This window comes from Sinocyclocheilus rhinocerous, unplaced genomic scaffold (genome assembly GCF_001515625.1).
Source record: "Sinocyclocheilus rhinocerous isolate Xijiao unplaced genomic scaffold, SAMN03320098_v1.1 scaffold504, whole genome shotgun sequence".
Classification (NCBI taxonomy): domain Eukaryota; kingdom Metazoa; phylum Chordata; class Actinopteri; order Cypriniformes; family Cyprinidae; genus Sinocyclocheilus; species Sinocyclocheilus rhinocerous.
Window position 1 is genome coordinate 2,460,110 of NW_015645076.1, and position 18,048 is coordinate 2,478,157.

At 39.4% G+C, this 18,048-nt stretch overlaps 2 protein-coding genes across 2 annotated transcripts in view; one reads left to right on the forward strand and one right to left on the reverse strand.

Annotated features, from left to right (window-relative positions):
* The window catches only part of LOC107705610 (chondroitin sulfate synthase 2-like), a 12,323-nt gene extending 5,589 nt beyond the window's left edge, over window positions 1-6,734 (reverse strand). The window contains exons 1-2 of the mRNA XM_016508986.1: window positions 6,679-6,734; window positions 4,340-4,908 (exon numbers count right to left, since the gene is read on the reverse strand). Of these exons, the coding sequence (XP_016364472.1) occupies window positions 4,340-4,363 (24 nt within the window). The 5' untranslated portion in view covers window positions 4,364-4,908; window positions 6,679-6,734. The remainder of the gene's footprint in view (window positions 1-4,339; window positions 4,909-6,678) is intronic.
* A 3,796-nt stretch (window positions 6,735-10,530) lies between these two features.
* Window positions 10,531-16,704, forward strand: LOC107705533 (protein Wnt-6-like). Its single transcript, XM_016508840.1, has 4 exons — window positions 10,531-10,940; window positions 11,444-11,664; window positions 13,025-13,350; window positions 15,636-16,704. The coding sequence occupies exons 1-4, from the start codon at window positions 10,864-10,866 to the stop codon at window positions 16,095-16,097; spliced, it is 1,086 nt and encodes a 361-aa protein (XP_016364326.1). The 5' UTR covers window positions 10,531-10,863; the 3' UTR covers window positions 16,098-16,704.
* The last annotated feature ends 1,344 nt before the right edge of the window (window positions 16,705-18,048 follow it).

Consider the following 18,048-nt stretch of genomic DNA (forward strand, 5'->3'; position numbering starts at 1 on the left):
ACGTCATTACGCTGCGCGATCACAGTATAAAAGGGCGCTGGGATAACACGTCATCCTCTTCTTCGTCTTCACTGACCGTTTGTTTATGTTAAGCACGACTAGGAGTGCATGTTCTCTCGGCAGAGGCTTTGCTCTGATACACGCAGGTTTACACGGCTCGCTTTCTGTGTGTGTGTAGTGAAGAGCAAGCGCGTTTAGCTCTCGAGGGAGTTGGATGCGCTCTGCATTCATTGCTTGTTTCTTGTGAGGGATAAGCATGAATTGAACGCGCTCATCTCATGAGGAGATGGCTTGTGCTCATCGTGATGCATTCACAGGACTACTGAGGGGGAGGTGAGTACTTCACCATTTACCCGAATTTGTAGATGGCGTTTGCATGAGTGCGTTCGCCTCTCGCGGGAATAGCAACGAATTTGCGGCAGCGGTTCCCGTTCTCGCTTGATTTCCGAGGTAATCTAGCGCTTGGCCGGGGCGTGTTTAGCTCCCGCGGGAGCTGAATGCATGCTGCGCGTTGTGGTCACGGTGAGAATTGTCTGCCCAGTAATAGGAAATTACTGATAGTCCCTATCAGTAATTTCCTTTTGTTCTTATAGGAGTGTATAGTTTGGATCTCTGCATATGTTGAGCTCAGGTGAGCCTTCCATTCCTTCCCGATCTTCATGTGGAGATCGAGAAGGCTTGGAAAAATCCATTCTCATCCCGCATTTACAGATTTCAGCATACTAGTTATGCCAACATCGAGGGGATGCGTGAGAATGGTTATGAAAAGATGCCCCCTGTGCTATCTAAACTCTATGCAGGAGACATCTTCTATTAAGGCTCCCTCCCTGCCGTCCAAACCCCTTCAGGATACATCTCGTTTGAATGGCAGGACATACGCGGCAGCAGTTCAGGCTGCAGCCTCGTTGTACACCATGGCGGTGCTTCAGACTTATCAGGCTAATCTGCTGGAAGACCTGGATATAGGCCAGGGTCTATCCCCTGATGAGGTGGCTGAGTTTCGTCACACTACAGATCTTGCTCTCCATGCCACTAAGCAGAAGGGCTCTTCGGGCTTCGCCTTCAGATGATGCCCCGTGAGCTTGAGTCATGCGTGGGAGCCGTGGTTGGTGAGTACGATCCATTTCATCTATCTATTGCTAGTTTATGTGAATTAACTAACTAGTTTCTCCACAGCGCTACTTGGACCTGTTTCTGTTTTCTGACTGTGTTTTAAGGTTAGGACCTCTGCGAGCACCTCCCCTGCTAAAGTCAGAACCTCTCGCTGTTGACCGATCATGGTGATGGTAGCTCACCCGTCGGTACTGGATCCAGGCTGGATGATAGCTCTGCATCTTTGGCTTCATGCTTTCTGGACCACGCAGCCGAGTTGCGGGGCCTCTGCGAGAGCCCTTTTAGCCGATCAGGTCCGCAGTATAACTCTGCAACTTCAGGACCCGCGGGTCCTCCATTCGGGTGAGCATTTTTCGGAGTATAAAAGGCCCGATATACTTCAAACAAAATCGAAGAACGAACTGAAATGACGTCATTTCGAACAAAATCAGGCCGAAACAAAGTTCGTTTTGAGTTCGTTTTGGCAGTTCGAAACAGCTCACCAAAGCAAACTTTTTGTTCGTTCGAAAGTTTGTTTTGCCTCCTAAACACCTTTGATCTACCATTGGTCTGTGGCGATTACGCATTCGGTGGTTGTGTTCTGGAACTCCACCTTCTTTGACGTGCGATTTTTTATTTTTATTTTTTTGTCCCCCGGTTCGTTTCTCATTCCACGGAGGCCAGACTGGAGAACACATCTCCGCGACTATCTTGCGGGCTGTGCACGGTCCAATCTTGAATGTTTCAGCCACACTTTGTTGCATGGCCCCACAAGCTAGTACACGGAGTGTCAAGGCCAGACTCTCCGTAGTGGAAATCTGTGTCCTGTGCGTTTTTGCATGTTTCACATATGGCGATACCCTTTTCAAGAGATCGTCAAACCGTGCGGCGCACATTCTGAAGTATGAAAAATGCACTTCCTCATCTGTGCTCCGCATTTGCTGAATAAAAAGGGCAAACTCGCCATCATTCTTTCTGTTTTCGTTAAGTGGACGCACATACCATCTACGTCGCTTGTTCTTGTTCTTTTTCTTTGCCATTGAATAGATCAATGCTACTGCCAGATGTTTACGAAACTGTTCTTCTCTCACAGCCGCCGTCGTTGTTGTGTTTAGGGGGTACACGCGGGCGGGTGTCGGAATGTTCGAAAACAGTATACCGTCGCTTAGCCTTTTCGAACTTCTTTTTGCCCTCAAACGCAGAACGAAAAAAGAACTTAGTTTGAAGTATATCGGAGCCTTAATGCTTCGTGATGTGCTCCCTGATGTCCTGGCTGGGTGTTTGCTTCAAGAAACTGCCCCAGCCAGGACGCGCTACTCATGTCTCGCCCCGAGGGGTCGAGTTTAGCAGTGCTCCCCTCACCTTAGAGGGTTACCTTTGAGCACGCCACTCCTAATTGAGCTTCTGAGGTCTCCTCTTATCGGGTCCTCCACTCCTTGGAGCTCCATTAAGCAGCAGCCTCAGATTGTTAGGCCTTTCTCTGCCTCCCTGTTAGGCTGCTCTCTTTGTTGGGGAGTTTAGCAGTGCTCCCCTCAACTTAGAGGGTTACCTTTGAGCACGCCACTCCCAATTGAGCGTCTGAGGCTGTCAGCCTCGTTTCCTTTCTCTGAGTTGGCTAGGCCCCGGTTTTCACCTTGGGCTCCACTCAACCTATGTATCCCTGTTGGTACATTACGGTATTTCTAAATCCATATCTATGGTAAGTGCACAAGCTAGTTCTCTCTGCACTTCTCTAAGTCCATATTCATGGTAGGTGTGCACGCTAGTCTTTGTGCACCTTTTTTAAAACCCTTTATGGTAAGGGTGATGCGATGCTGGCCTCGTCCCCTTTCTCTGAGTTGGCTCTGGCCCCGGTTTTTACCTTGGGCCCCACTCTCCGTGTACACGCTTTTGTAGACAGGCTGTTGCTACTAAGTCCCCTGGGTATCTTGTGATCCTCGGGCAGCTTGTTCTTAGAGCAGGAGGTAGTCCCTGTGTGACAGGCCAGGATATGGGTTATGTTAGCCCTGGTACTTGGCCGTATCCCCTTAAAGGAATCCTTTTTATTTTTAATTCCAAGCCTTGAGCTTTGCCCTGGGCTCGGGCTTTATACAGGCCAGCCCTTACAGGTAAGTTCTTTGGTGCACAGCTCAGGCCTTTGGCCGTAGGGGGTTATGTCACTGACAGCCATCAAACCGTCCTAGGGGCAGCTCCGCTGACTTGGTTGAGTTGGTACTTAGTGCTCGCCTTAGTTTTGGCATGCACTCCCCTCAGCATGGCAGCGTGGGTATACCGTTCCCCATAGCGACCTCTAGAGGACGCAGTTCGAAGTTCCCTCGGAAGGGAACGTCTCAGGTTACGTATGTAACCATGGTTACCTGAGAATGGAACGAGACACTGCGTCCTCTAGTTTCCTTGCCATGCTTCGGACGCAAGCTTCAGACGAAGAAGTGGATGACGTGTTATCCCAGCGCCCTTCTATACTGTGATCACGCAGGGTAATGACGTCATAGGCTGTCGCCGGCCAATATCATTGTCGTGTTTAGATGTATGCTTCAGACACCAGTCACGCTGAAGGCGTTCCCCATAGCGACTTCTAGAGGATGCAGTGTCTCATTCCCATCTCAGGGAACCATGGTTACATACGTAACCTGAGACGTTTTCCTGAAATAAAAATTAATATTTATAGAAATAGCTAATCAAAAATTGTCCTACACTGTCCTATTTTTGTGTCCCTGTAACATGAATCTTCTGCCAATGGGTTACAGATGTATTTTGTGAGACATGTGGTTCAGAGTATCTACACTACCATTCAAAAGTTTGGGGCCGGTAAGATTTTTTTTTATGTTTTTGAAAGATGCTTATGCTCACCAAACCTGTATATATTTGATCAAAAATACAATAAAACAGTAATATTTTAAAAATATTATTCCAATTTAAAATGACTGTTTTAAATAAATTATATATATTTATAATTATATTAAAGGGGTAGTTCAACCAAAAATGAAAATTCTGTCATCATTTACTCACCCTTATGTTGTTACAAACTTGTTTGGCTTTCTTTCTTCTGAGAAATGAAACTTCTGGACCACGCTGACATAATATGGAGAAAGACAGCTGAAATATTTTTCAAAATATCTGCCTTAGTGTTCCACAGAAGCATGAGGGTGAGTCAATGATGACAGAATTTTAAATTCTAAATGCTCATAAAAATATTGCATAGATGTCATAAACCAAATTCGAGTCCCAGTTAATCATTACCTCTTACCTCATATTTCTCCACACAGCTCATGCCAGCATAATCAATGATACAGCGACCGAGCCACTCATCAGGTCTGATGCTTACGATGTCAGTCCTGCATTGCTCCAAGAAAGGCTAGAGCTTCAGAAGTAGTGCACGGGATAGTAGAAATCCCGGTCCACTGTGACAGTACCTCCCCTTGGTTTCACCTCCAATGAACTCTCCGGGCTGGCCCATGTAAAGCTGAAGGTCCATGCTCAGGTGGCTTACTAAGGTCTTCAGCCTTTCGGGCTGGGTGTAGGTATCATCCTGGACAAAGTAGAACCAATCATAATCGGCAATGTGATGTTCTAGAAGATGTCGGACAGACTGGAACATGTTTGGAACTGGACGCTCGTCACCGTGGGCTACCACAAACATTCCATTAGGGAGTTTGTGATTGCGAGTGCCTGTAAAGAAGATGAGATGGCCATCCAGGTGGTGGTTGAGGTTCCGGTTGATGGCCACAGCTAAAGTGTTCATGGTGGTTTTTGGAGGTAAATACTGAGACAAAGAGACGTTCACGAATTCCAAGCTCTGTGCTGGCATACTTGGCTCTAAAGAGAGAAAGATTATGGATATATAATAACAAGAATTATAAATAATAACATGAAGAGTAAAGAAATATAAATCACAGCACAGTTACATTAGGAAGTCACAAGGACAGCTGGGTTTGATGTGCCAGTTGGTCAAATAAACCAACCCAACCATTTATAACATACCACACACAGAAGTCCAAAATAGGCAGCAGTTGTGTCATTATTTACCCATGTCATTTAAAACTTGTCTGCTGTCTTTTTTCCATGAAACCCAAAATAATTCTCATGCAGCTCTTTCTATATGACAGTTCAGAGTGATATAGGACAAACCAAATTCTGAAACCATATGATAGTAGTTTCGTGTAAAGAAAGGTCTGGCCAAAATTTAAAAGAACATTATCTCCCATTCTCAAATCTCATTCTTCTTTCCACACATTTGAATTGGCATGTTATGTTCAGTAACGACAAAGATATTTTGGCATCCATGGCCCTGAATGTGAATGCAAACGGGATTTCAAAACTTCAGCGAAGAGGAAGATTATTAGTCAATGATGTAATGATTTAATTTTCTTTGTTCCTACAAAAAGCTATTGTGTGACTTGAACAGCTTTATTCACTATGCACCAATTTTGGAAAAGTGCTGCATAAAGATTCATCAAAATTCCTTTTGTGTTTCACAAAAACAACAACAACAGGGTTGGTGTTGAAATATTAATTTAAAAAATGTGCTTAGATTATGTGTTACAAACTATAGTAATTGATAATGTGTATTTTATATTTAAAACATTTTTGTCCTCATTGTCTTAGGATAAATCTTTCACAAATTGCCAAAAATGTTGACAGGCAGTTGGGTATTTATTCCACACAAAGTTTTTCTTTTTCTTTCTGACTTCTCAAACTGCAGACGTCATCCTATGTTCTATTCACTCAAACTTTAGATGCCATGTCCCTGTGATGGACTAGCCATTCTTACAAGGTTTTCCCCTGCTTTTCTCCTAATATGCTGGGATAGAGGATAGACCCTATTTGATATATTTGCTCTCATTTGTACATCTATTGGTGTCTGACATTTTCTTTTAAACTATATGCTCAAACTAAGCGTAATGCTTAAAATTGGCTGGAAAATCCATTAAACAAAATGTTACTGTTTAGTAACTCTCAAAGACTCTGGAAACTTTATTAGCCACCACTTTAAATACAATCAATCAGTAGTTAGTATTATCATTATTATATTCTTACACTATGTATTTACCCTATTACCCCATGATGGATGTTTTGTTTATGCATGTCTTTAAGGACGCTGCTGACTTGTTGAGGCTCTCATTGTGGTTCAGATTAGTAAACCGCTGATCCGTGACTGACAGCATGCTTTAGGTGACCTGATGACCGCATCAGCTTCGAGAGGCCAAGGGGCAAAATCAGAGTCATTTGCTCTTTTAGCAAGTGTCCTACTAAAGTTAAACCACTTTTGCGCACAAAAGACAAACCAGGTAACTTTAGTTCAGCAGCATACCTCTTGCAGAAAAGCTCCACAGACACAAAGGAAATAAATCTGCTTGAGATGCTGTTGTTTTTATTATTATTATTATTAGGCCTATTATTATTATTATCATTATCATCATCATCGTCATTATTATTATTATTATTAAAACGTGGTTGACTCATTAGTTGTTGTTTTTTTTTTGTTGCAAACTACTCACAACCTTTTATGCTTTAAATACACCCAAGAGACTTTAGTCAGGATGCGCTCTGTATAGAATCATTGGTGGAGCTCCATTCTACACCTACCTGAAAACTTTCTTTGGAGGACCTTCCTGGGCAGGCTTGTTATAAGGCAATATTCTATCGAGCTCCCGGGATGCCCTATGAGCATCTCATCGGCGGCTCCTATCCAGTCAGAGTCGCAGGTCCACCCAAGTGACGCTCAGGAGACTCAGAGTGAATCCCAGAGAGATTTCCACAGTAATCGGTCCGGTCGGCCTAATTGGAGACACTAGCATTGCAATTCTCATGTTTTTAGTCAGTGGCAGTAAACAGTGAACTGTCCGCTCCACAGCACAATGAAGAGATGCTTTTAGCAGAACGAGGCTGCGGAATCGCGTCGCTCTCTCTCTTCGCACCTATAAAGAGGCAGACATGGCGGTCTCTGTTGCCTTCTGATGTGTCATCGCTCCGGACTCCGCCCTTTACTAACCAGACGTCAGTCAATGCAAATTCTAAGCGCTGATGACTGCCATTCGACAGAAGCATGGATGGAGGAGGCGCTATCTGCGAGACCGCAACAAACCTATCATTAACTCCAGCTATAATTTAGGGTAAAAGCGAATTTGGTCATTTGCCCTGCCCCTAGGATATTGCGAGGAAACCGCATTTGACCTGGAAAGATCTTTCTTTGTCTCACTAGAGGGCGACCATTCTCTTTGAGACTATGAATGTAATCCTACATGTGGACGCAAAAAAAACAAAACAAAAAAACAAAAACAAAAACAAAAAAAAAAATAATAATAATAATAAAATACATAAATAAATAATACTCTTATTATTAGGTGTTATTTTAAACATTTAATGTAATTAAAAATAAGAAAATAAATTATTCTAAAACAAAACAAACAAAAAACGAGTTGAAAAAATTACTGAAGAAATGAAAAACAGGCTAAAAATAACACACAGCCTATTATTATGTAAAAAGGCCTGTTTAATGTTTAAAAAATATAGGCTAATAATACATACATAACAGAAAATGTGTGTGTATTACTCACTTCAAACATTGTCAAATGTTTGCTCATACACACAATTTGTTGTGATCTTTTTGGACTAAAATGTTTTTGTTTAACATTTAGGTGAAAGGTTTCAGTAAATGGTATATAAGAGATTTGGCTGATTCAGAAGACCCTGTTCTGTCATCTAACATGCACTAACTTGATCGTGTGAATCATATTATAACCAAGAAGTGAAATGCCCCTTTAAAAATTGCAATCAATCAATAAATCAATCAAACAATAGCTTTTTGGTCTACTTTTATGAGCTATGAATTACATTATCTCCAAATACTCACAAACACATTCATGGTATGCTTTGAACACACCAATTTCCCCCCATAAATCAGCTATTCACAGGCAAATAACTACACCACTCTCAGACTTTAAATGTGCACAAACATGGTGCAATATACACAAAAACATAGCTCAGACCTTGCTTTCTCTTTCATTCTGTCCTCCCCTGGAGCATCACATCTGTTCCTTCTACTGCATGCCTGCAGCTACAACTGAAGAACAAAGTGGACTCCCTAGAGCTGTGCTGTGTCTTTCTGTCCCATTACAGAGAAAACATTTTTCTCCATATATGAGGTTGTTAAAACAGTAAATATTCTGACAGTGGGTTGGGTTTGTTACAGTTTTATTTTCTGCAGATGAAGCGGATCATGAAGTGTTCTCCCAGGGGTAATCATTACTTTTGGAGTATAATGGTAATTGTTTATAAAATGCCTTTAGTAAGAAACAATGTAACACTTTTGGAAATAGTATATTTGAGGTGATTCTGTGTGTGTATTTACCAGCTTTGTCATTTTAAACAGTGCCTTACATTTTTCAGTGTAATGCCCTCAAAACATATGTTAGCTGAAGAACAAATACAAGAGAACTATTCAGTCAAGTATGTAGTCGTTTTATTCTTCCACTACACTCTTAAAAATAAAGGTGCTTCAAAAGGTTCTTCAAGCGACGCCATAGAAGAACCATTTTTGGTTCCACAAAGAACCATTCAGTCAAAAGTTCTTTAAAGAACCATCTTTTTCTTACCTTTTTATAATCTGAAGAACCTTCTTTCGCCACAAAGAACCTTTTGTGAATCAGAAAGGTTCTTCAGATGTTAAAGGTTCTTTATAGAACCATTTAGACAAAAAGGTTCTTCTATGGCATCGTGAAGCACCTTTAGTTTTAAGAGTGTAGGTGGCAGTAATTCATTAAACTGAGTGCCCTAAAATTTCCCCATTACATTTAGAAGATGTGCTTTTGAGTGCCATGTGTAGAGATGCATTTATGCTTTGCAACATTGTTTTAAACCGTAATGTGAACACAGACACATGATGAGAAAAAAAAACGGGAAATGATTTAGAAGAACTTGAATTCATCTTCCATATTATACAAGATTATATATGAAATATGAGATCTAGATGTCACTGTGAGGTACAGTGGACTAAATGAAAAACTATGTAACACCAATGAAACTTTGTGAAACTGTTTTATTCATTTTCCCCCAAATGTCCACTTGTCCACCCAAAAAAGTTCAATGAATAAAACCATAGGAATAGATTTGAAGGTCAAAGACCTTTCCGAGTGGATGGAGATGATTGTCCAGGCCTACAGTTGCGGTATTCACAGTAAGCCATCAGAGTGTATGGGGCCCTGAGCCAGGCATTGTTCATTCACAGCTCACAGTTTTCATCTGAACACTGAGGCTGTTTACTGTCTCTGGGATAAACGCAAGGAATGTATGGCAGAGTTTACTAAATAATGTTACTATGCCACCACCTCCCTCGGGAAGCCCAGATCACATGATCGCAGAGGCTTCTGCCTCTTCAACGCACCCACTGTTCTTAGATGGCCTGAGAGTGAATACATTTTCAGCAAATTTAAATTTTGGGGGGGTTAACTACTTCTTTGACTATTCAAATTAAATTTCACCCAGAGACACTAGCTGAGCATATACCAAGCAGTTTGGAGAATGCATGGATGGATATTACGTTTTTGTTTCTGAAATATGCCCATTCAATTTAGAAATATTGTGTCAATATTTAATAATTAAATGTGTTTTTAGAAATGTCAGGTCATCGATTCTTGGAATTCTTTTTAGTATAACTATACATTTCTAGAATGAAGTGTCCTTTTCCATGTTGTGTGCATGGTATCATCAAAATAATTGTCTGCCAATTGATGAACTCAAGCAGCTACATCTGATTATGCTGGCATCTTGCAATAAATAAATTAACTAATTAATTAAAGAGGCAGATGCAAGAAAATATCAGTGGCCATATAAGGCTTCCCAATCTATCCCAAAGACTGCCCTGAGAGAACGACTAGAACTCTTATACATTTGATCAAAGTTTGATCAACAAGAAGATGGTAAAGCAACAAGTCATTTTAAGTTTTTCTTTGCTTCTGAGTTTTGATGGGAAGGTTTGGCATGAACATTTGAAATTCATTCTGTTTGGCTGGAAAATGTTCTAACAGACTAATTCTGGCTGATAACACAGGATACTGATATAGCTGTAGGGCCAAGAGGACTGTCAAGGTCAACACAGGCAAGAGAACACTTTATGAAAAACATATCAAAAACGACAGCTGGACATCATAACACTAATTTAAATTTAAGGCCTGATGAAAACGAGAAATAAAACGAAAACAAAATGAGACGAGTTTTCTGGTTGACGTAAATTCATGGGAATCATTTCTGTTTCCAAAACAAATAAGGGCTGTGCGGGGTTTGCATCAACTAAACGAGTGTCATATAGGGTTTCTGCACCGTTTGTTTACAAACTCCTGAACTTTTTGTCTTGACAGGGATTTTTCTGACGCTACGTCAACAGAGGTGGAATGCGCGCGTGCCAATATGTTAATAAGATTCGATAGACAGGCTGTTCAGAAGTGAGTCGCACGGGTTTTACTCAGTGAACGCTTTTGAAAAACATGGTTATTTGATGCCAGTTGTTTGGTCTCACTAAAGAAGTGGAATATCTTTTTTAATTGAGTTAAAAGTAGCGATGATTCTTTTGTGCTCGCGCCCCTTTCTTTTTTGCGCATCTTTGGGTCTTCACGTACTTTTAATCGCGTCTCGGCAGGGCATTTAAAACGTTTTCATGCTGTTCTTCATTATTGCTGGATATGACGCCAATACAAATATTCACCGACAAAACTCGGACACATCGGTGGGACAGTTTCAGGTAGATTTAACCCGTTTGTGGATGTAAATCCCCGGATGATGCTCTCAATGCAAAAACACGTCCTCTTGTTACTTATTATCCTCAATACGACCCTCACACCTCTGCAACGAAGGTAAGCGGCTTATTCCTGCCTGTTAATATTCCTGTTATTGAGCTGCACAAATAAGGTTATATGAAAACTAAGGCAGTTAGATGAAGGTGATTGCAGCCACAAACGCAGGAATTTATGACTTTGAGTTTGCATTCAGGTTCAACAAGCCTTTTTAAATAACAAGATGCAATGAAAGATGTGAAAAACTGGTTTGTTAATGGCAAATAACTTTAAGAGGGAGGGTCGAAACTTAAAGGATGAAAGAAGGAGGGAAGTGAGGAAAAGGACAGAGTATCTACAGTTTTTTTTGTTGTAAATTTATCCTCTTTGTTGAAATGGGTTTAAAAAAAAATAGAAAAATAAAATAATAATAATAATAATAATAAACTTTTTTCCATTTCTCTAAGTTTATTATTTGGAGAAGGCACTCAGGTACTATGAGAGAGTAGATCTCTGAAAATGCCTCTTTTGTGTGGTTTTGTGTGTCTGTATCTAGTGGTATGAACCTATTTCTTTTGCACCAGGGTGGATGGCAACCCTTTAGTGATGGATCCCAATAGTATCTGCCGTAGAACTAAAACGTTGGTAGGCAGACATGCCGACGTGTGCCAGTCTCAGCCTGAGATAGTTCAAGAAGTGGCAAATGGTGCTTGGTTGGGCATGCGAGAATGCCAACATCAGTTCCACAGCCGTCGCTGGAACTGCACCAGCCAGAGCAGAAACCTGGCCAAGATCCTGCAACAAGGTGAGGAACAATACAAAAGCTCCTCATTATATTAATTTATGCGCTTGAAACTTTTAAATGAAGATGAAATAGATACAGCCTTCTTAACAATTAGAATAACAATGACCCTGTTCAGCAAATTATGATCCAGAATGGGTGCTTCCATTGGCCTCTCTTTTTATTTATCATCTGCATAATAGGAATTCGTATATTTTTGCAACATCACTATGAGTCATCATTCCCCAGAACATCATTTCGAAATCCCCATTGGGTTGAAAATGTAGTTTAGACCAAAATACAGACTAATTTTCCAGTAATCAGATCTGACTTTATTCCCAGACAGACACTGTACATTTGTTGTTGTTGTTGTTTAATACTTTTTGACAAACGTCTTTTGTGCAGATAATTTGTTGCTCAGTTAGCGTTCTGTATGGCATGTTTGTATTTGAAAGGTATTCTAAGTTTTTTTTTTTTTATGTAAATCTGTAAACAACCCTCACGTTGATCCAAATCTGTATGAGTTTCTTTATTCAGTTTAGCACAAAAGAAGATAGTATGGGGGGAAAGTACTATGGAAGTCAATGGCTACCGTCAACTGTTTGGTTACCAACAATCTTCAAAATATTTTCTTTTGTGTTCGACAGAAGAAAGAAACTCATACAGGTTTGGAACAACTTGTGGGTGAGTAAATGATGGCAGAATCGTCATTTTTGGATGAACCATCCAATGAAGGCCTTCATTAACACCATGTAGTTAGCCGTATGACCATTAGAGGGCATAATTGTATTATGTCAGTTTGACCGTGTTAATGGTTACTTGACATAACATATATGAAGAAAAAAGCAGTAGACCTTATAATTTTATTAGTATTTTAGACCTTGTAGTGCATGTGTCTACATGAGGCTGAGATGAGGCATCTCGCCAATAAAAGACATTTGGTTTGTTATGATTGCACTTTTTTAAATCCAAACATGACATGCCAGTTGCCGGCAGTTTATAAGTTAGGCTTGTGTACATGTTAATTTGATACCAAGAGTGAGTGTGTCTTGGAGGAATCATTTATACTAAGGAGAAAAATGCTTTTTTGGCAGGGTATTGAGGCAGGTCTAGACAACGGAGATGTGTGAGGAATGTGAATCTGCTAAATGAGTTATTGTTAATGTGGCAATTCCTTAGATATTTAAGTGATCTTAGAAGTGGGATGGGGTGTTGTCCTGAAACAAGAGTTTAGATAAAGATCATAATCAAACACATACCATGAGATGATCCACATGGCACTTTTTCAGATGGTCATGATGAGACAAAATATAAGGTTTTGTATTTAGACAAACTGTAGATTTTTCCCTGTTGAGTTAAGGTTCTGTTCTGAACTGTTCTCTAGATATACGGGAAACTGCATTTGTGTATGCTATCACAGCTGCCGGGGTGCTGCATGCAGTAACACAAGCCTGCAGCCAGGGAGCACTGCCACAGTGCGGCTGTGTGACCCTTCAGAGTTCCTCTGAAACTTACCATGACTCCCCAGCAGAGCAGGTACTCATCCAGGCTTCACCTGCCCAAGATGGGCGCTGGGAATGGGGGGGCTGCGGAGATGATGTGGACTTTGGCTACGAGAAGTCTCGTCAGTTCATGGACACCAGGCAGCGAAAAGGCAAGAGTGACATCAGGACCCTTATTGACCTGCACAACAATGAGGCAGGAAGACTGGTACGTTTACATTTCAGGGTTTGGCTTGGAACAGAGAAGGATATAACATTGTACATTGGACATTGCAGAAAATATAACTTTTGCATTCTCATTTGCTTCAGTAAGAAAGGGGTAAGAACGTTTCAACAACTTTCCAAAAGAGGAAAAATATATACAGAAGGCAGCAAAGAGAAATATGTCAAATCTACATCACTCCTTCAACATCTGCAGTGTTTACTCTTTAATCTCTTTTTTGTATATACAGTGGGTACGGAAAGTATTCAGACCCCCTTAAATTTTTCACTCTTTGTTATATTGCAGCCATTTGCTAAAATCATTTAAGTTAATTTTTTTTCCTCATTAATGTACACACAGCACCCCATATTATTTAAGGGGGTCTGAATACTTTCCATACCCACTGTATATGCCTTCACCTTTCACCTTTACACTTATATGGACAAATAAAATTGCATATTTTTTAAGCAAAATCACACGAGCAAGAGTGCTGTTGTTCTGTAGGTCAACATGAGTATTATTTAGCCATTAGCAGGATGCCGCGAGTAATTCAAACCAAGCAGCACGATAGCGAGTGTAATATTGGTTTTGTACAACGGTTTAATAATACGATAGGTTAATATTGAGTCACTTACATTTTTGACATAATATTCCCAGTTATTTTGTCTATTTTGATCCTGCCGACAAAAATAGTTCCACAACAAGTCAAAGCAGAATCAGCAGTGGGGCCTCGCACATCAACAAAGTTTTGTCCCTGAATGAATCAGTGTTTTGAATGAATCCACTCTACTGAATGACTCACTTTTAAAGACTGTCACTTGTCGCCACCTACTGGCGTATCATATAACCTGATGTAAAGTTTGCCGTGTGTTTCTTTCAGTACTGTCTGTGGTTGCTAATGTTTATATGTCATAGTACTTTTTATGCAGTCTGAGATTCTTATAGAAATGTAGATTTTGAAATAGTAGAAATTTCACTGATATTCACAGAGCTTTTTATTGCAATGTTTGTTATATACCTTTCAATATTTTATTTAGTTTCTTTATAATAATATAGCCTTTAAAAATACAAACTCAACGATATCCAAAGCAGTCAACATACTGTACATGTAAATGGGGAGTGTGTGTGCAAGTAGCACATGTACAGGCCCAGTCTTTTATACAAATAACGAGAGTAAATTATGTTTTGTTTTGTTGCTTACGAGGTTGACTATATGTTTTAATTAAATAAGAAAGGGGAAATGCCCATTCACCTATCACAGTTTTATTACCATTACTATCACCAACTGCTTTATAGTTCACACACACGCACACACACACACACACTTTGGACCAACTAAAAGAACAAAAACAAAAAAACTCTAATCTGTTAAATGTGTTAGTTTTTCCTCAAATTATATTTATGGTTTGGTTTGACATTTAATTTTTTATTTAATAATAATCAAAAAAGATTCCTTTTTCCAAAGACAAAAGCATTCATAAAAAGTAAAAACATTATTTATTATAAAAACCATACTTAATACAACATTTTTATTCCTTATATTTATTCCTTATATTCACCATAAACAAAGGCTATAATTAGTAATATGTAAGTGAAATTTTGTTAGTCAATGTTTAATTTAGTTTACTTAATATCAATAAAAACAACTTTGAATGGCCTTAATATTTATATTTATTGTGATGTCTTTTTAAAAATATGCATATTCTCTGTTATGTACCAATAAATAAATAAATTAATAAATTAACAAAAAACAAAACTGATAAAACCCACAATCATTTCAACAGTCAGTAAAGGAAGCCAGTATGTTTTCTGCACATCAACTCTCTGGTGTCATTTATTTGTTTGTTTGCTATTATTTTTTATGGGAAGTGTTATTTGGTTTTAGACAAACTGAACAAAACAGGTTTAAACCGTAAACCATAATTTTTGATTAGACCAATATGAAAATGCACTTTAAATAAATGACACAATATTTTCGCTTTTTCAGTATTTATTTATTTATTTAGCTAAACTGAGCTGAATAATGACACCATTGACTTTTGTGACAGTTGATTTATAGCTGAAATTGAATTTTTATTAAAAACTGTTTATTACAGTGAAACTACTTTGAAAAAAATCTATGTTGTCTAAAGCACTATATAAATAAATGTGGCTTATAAGATATCTGAGCAAACTTCTCCCAGAGGTGCTTTTAATTTAAAAGACTGGATGTGGAACGGATGAACAGATGAAGAAAAAGAGCAAATGTTGTCTATTTTCTCACTTTTCTCTCTTGCCTTATGTGCCTACAGGCCATACGGACACAAATGCGGACAGAGTGTAAATGTCATGGCCTTTCTGGTTCCTGCACTCTTCGCAGCTGCTGGAGGAAGATGCCTCTCTTCCGTCAGGTCGGTGACTACCTCATGCAGAGCTTCCATAAGGCCATTCGTGTGATGAGTGGGAATGATGGTAAATCGCTTGCCACCATCAATCCGGATGCCCTTCCCCTGGATGCTAACGTCCTCATCTATTCAGCTGAGTCACCTGATTTCTGTCAGGCCAATCAAAGGATGGGTACAGAAGGCACACAGGGTCGTGTGTGTAACAGCACAGAGACAGGGCTGGGAGGCTGTGACAGCTTGTGCTGTGGTAAAGGATTTGCACACAATACACTGGAATATGAGGAAAACTGTCAGTGTAGGTTTCACTGGTGCTGTGAGGTTCAGTGCCAGAGATGTTCTGTGAGAAAGGACGTGAGCCTTTGCTTGTGAAGTCTGCTCAAGGAGATAAAAAAATTTAATTGCATCTGTATTAGTTGTGTTTGAGCTGGAAGGGCACGTTTGTTTTCTCCCCTATGCAAAGAATGTCCTCTGTGCAGAATGAAGCAGTGACTTGTGAAAACAGGTGCTTACCAGCCTATTGCTTACGTGGAAAATTTTTTGATGGTCCTCAGGACTGAGCAGTGTCGCCAGGTTTTGCTAGAGAAATAAATGACCTGGTCTGAACAAAAACAAGCACAAATTAGCACAAATTATTACCTGGCATGGGTAATTAAACCCAAAATATGTGACTCCTGTTTTTAGGTGGTGGGACACATCACTCAGTCTGCAAAGGGCAGCCCTACATGTACCCCTTTGAAACATATTTTGTTCCAGTTTCCAGCATTTGGCATTGTTCTGCCAAAAAATATTTTTCATTTTCATTCTTTGAACCATTTGTAGTCCCTTTCAAAAAAAAGTCCTAATTTCTCCAAGCACATTATCCAAGGACCAAATGACCATCTCATCACAGCATAAACGCACTGAATTATTATTATTGTTAGTTTTTTTTTTTCTTGTCACCAAAACTTATAAGACATGTAAACTCCAACCACTTTATTTTCCCTGGCTTTCTAAATAAGGTATTATTTACAAATATAATATGTGTGCATTGATGGCTATGAATTGTATTATTTAAGAAATGTCTTACCTTTGCATTAAAAGCAGCTTCTGGAAAGAATAAGAGCACCATTTCAGTGCTAAGGGGGAGAACGCATACATGCCTCTGACATCCACTCATAGCACTCATTCAAACAATCAGCAATTGCCTTGGCATTGACAGACATAGAAACATCATCATCCGCTAAATAATGATAAAGCAGTCACACAGTTTGTCATATGGGTGCCAACCACTATCAAGCCCAAATACGCCACTGTATTCTGGAAACAAGCCACCCCACCCCCAAAAAATACAACCCGTGACTGCCTAAATCTATAAGCAAATTAATGAAAAAGCAAGCCCAAAGTCGCTTATAATAAGTGGACTTGGCAACATTGGGTGGGAGTCTGGGCTTGTAAGGCTGCTTTCAAAAATAAACATTCATCATACTGCCACCTACTGGTACTGTCCAAGGTGCTGAACCCCTGACTGACAGTTGATTTAGAACAATTGTTGGTCTAATTATAAATCATTTGTCCATTATGTACCTGCACATGCTTTTTATTAACTGCATAAATTTGTTGCAAAAAGTATGCTGAAAAATTGTAACCTAAAAATTTGTGAATCAACCTAAATATATTAGCATATACCAACAAAACTACCTTCATGGGTAGGAAAGAGTAGGAACAAATAAATATTTTGACAGTTTCAAACTTTCTCTTTTTTAATATTTGAAGCTCTGAAATATTTCCACAAACTCATATAGAAATAGATTGAAAGAGGGTTTACATTTTTGCCATTTACATGTATGCGAATAAAACCATGTTTTAATTCTCAAACCATGAGAATTTAAATCATGCTTAAAAAAAGAGGAGATCTTGTATAACAATAGGAGAAATTGTCTCCATTTTTACAGACAATTAGCTATGAATGTCAAATATCACAAAAGTAAAAGTAAAAGAAAGCATAATCAAGTGTTTCAGGAAAATAATGCAATATCTCTTTAAGGTAACAGTTGCATGTTTACCACTTTTTACAGTGTATAACAACAACTCTTTAACATAATAGTGGGCTTTTTCACAATGCTGATGTTGACTTTGTGTTTTATGTTATGCTTGTCTACAAATGAATGTCCACAAGGTGGAGCATAATGCTGCAAAAGTGTCTGAAGATACTGTAAGCAATGCACCTGTGACCTGTACCACTAGGGTTTTAAATGACCATTTATTTGTGTTATGATATCTATAACTTTAAAAAGTATGAATGATTTAAATAAAAAATTAAAATGGGGCGGGGGGGGGTTGG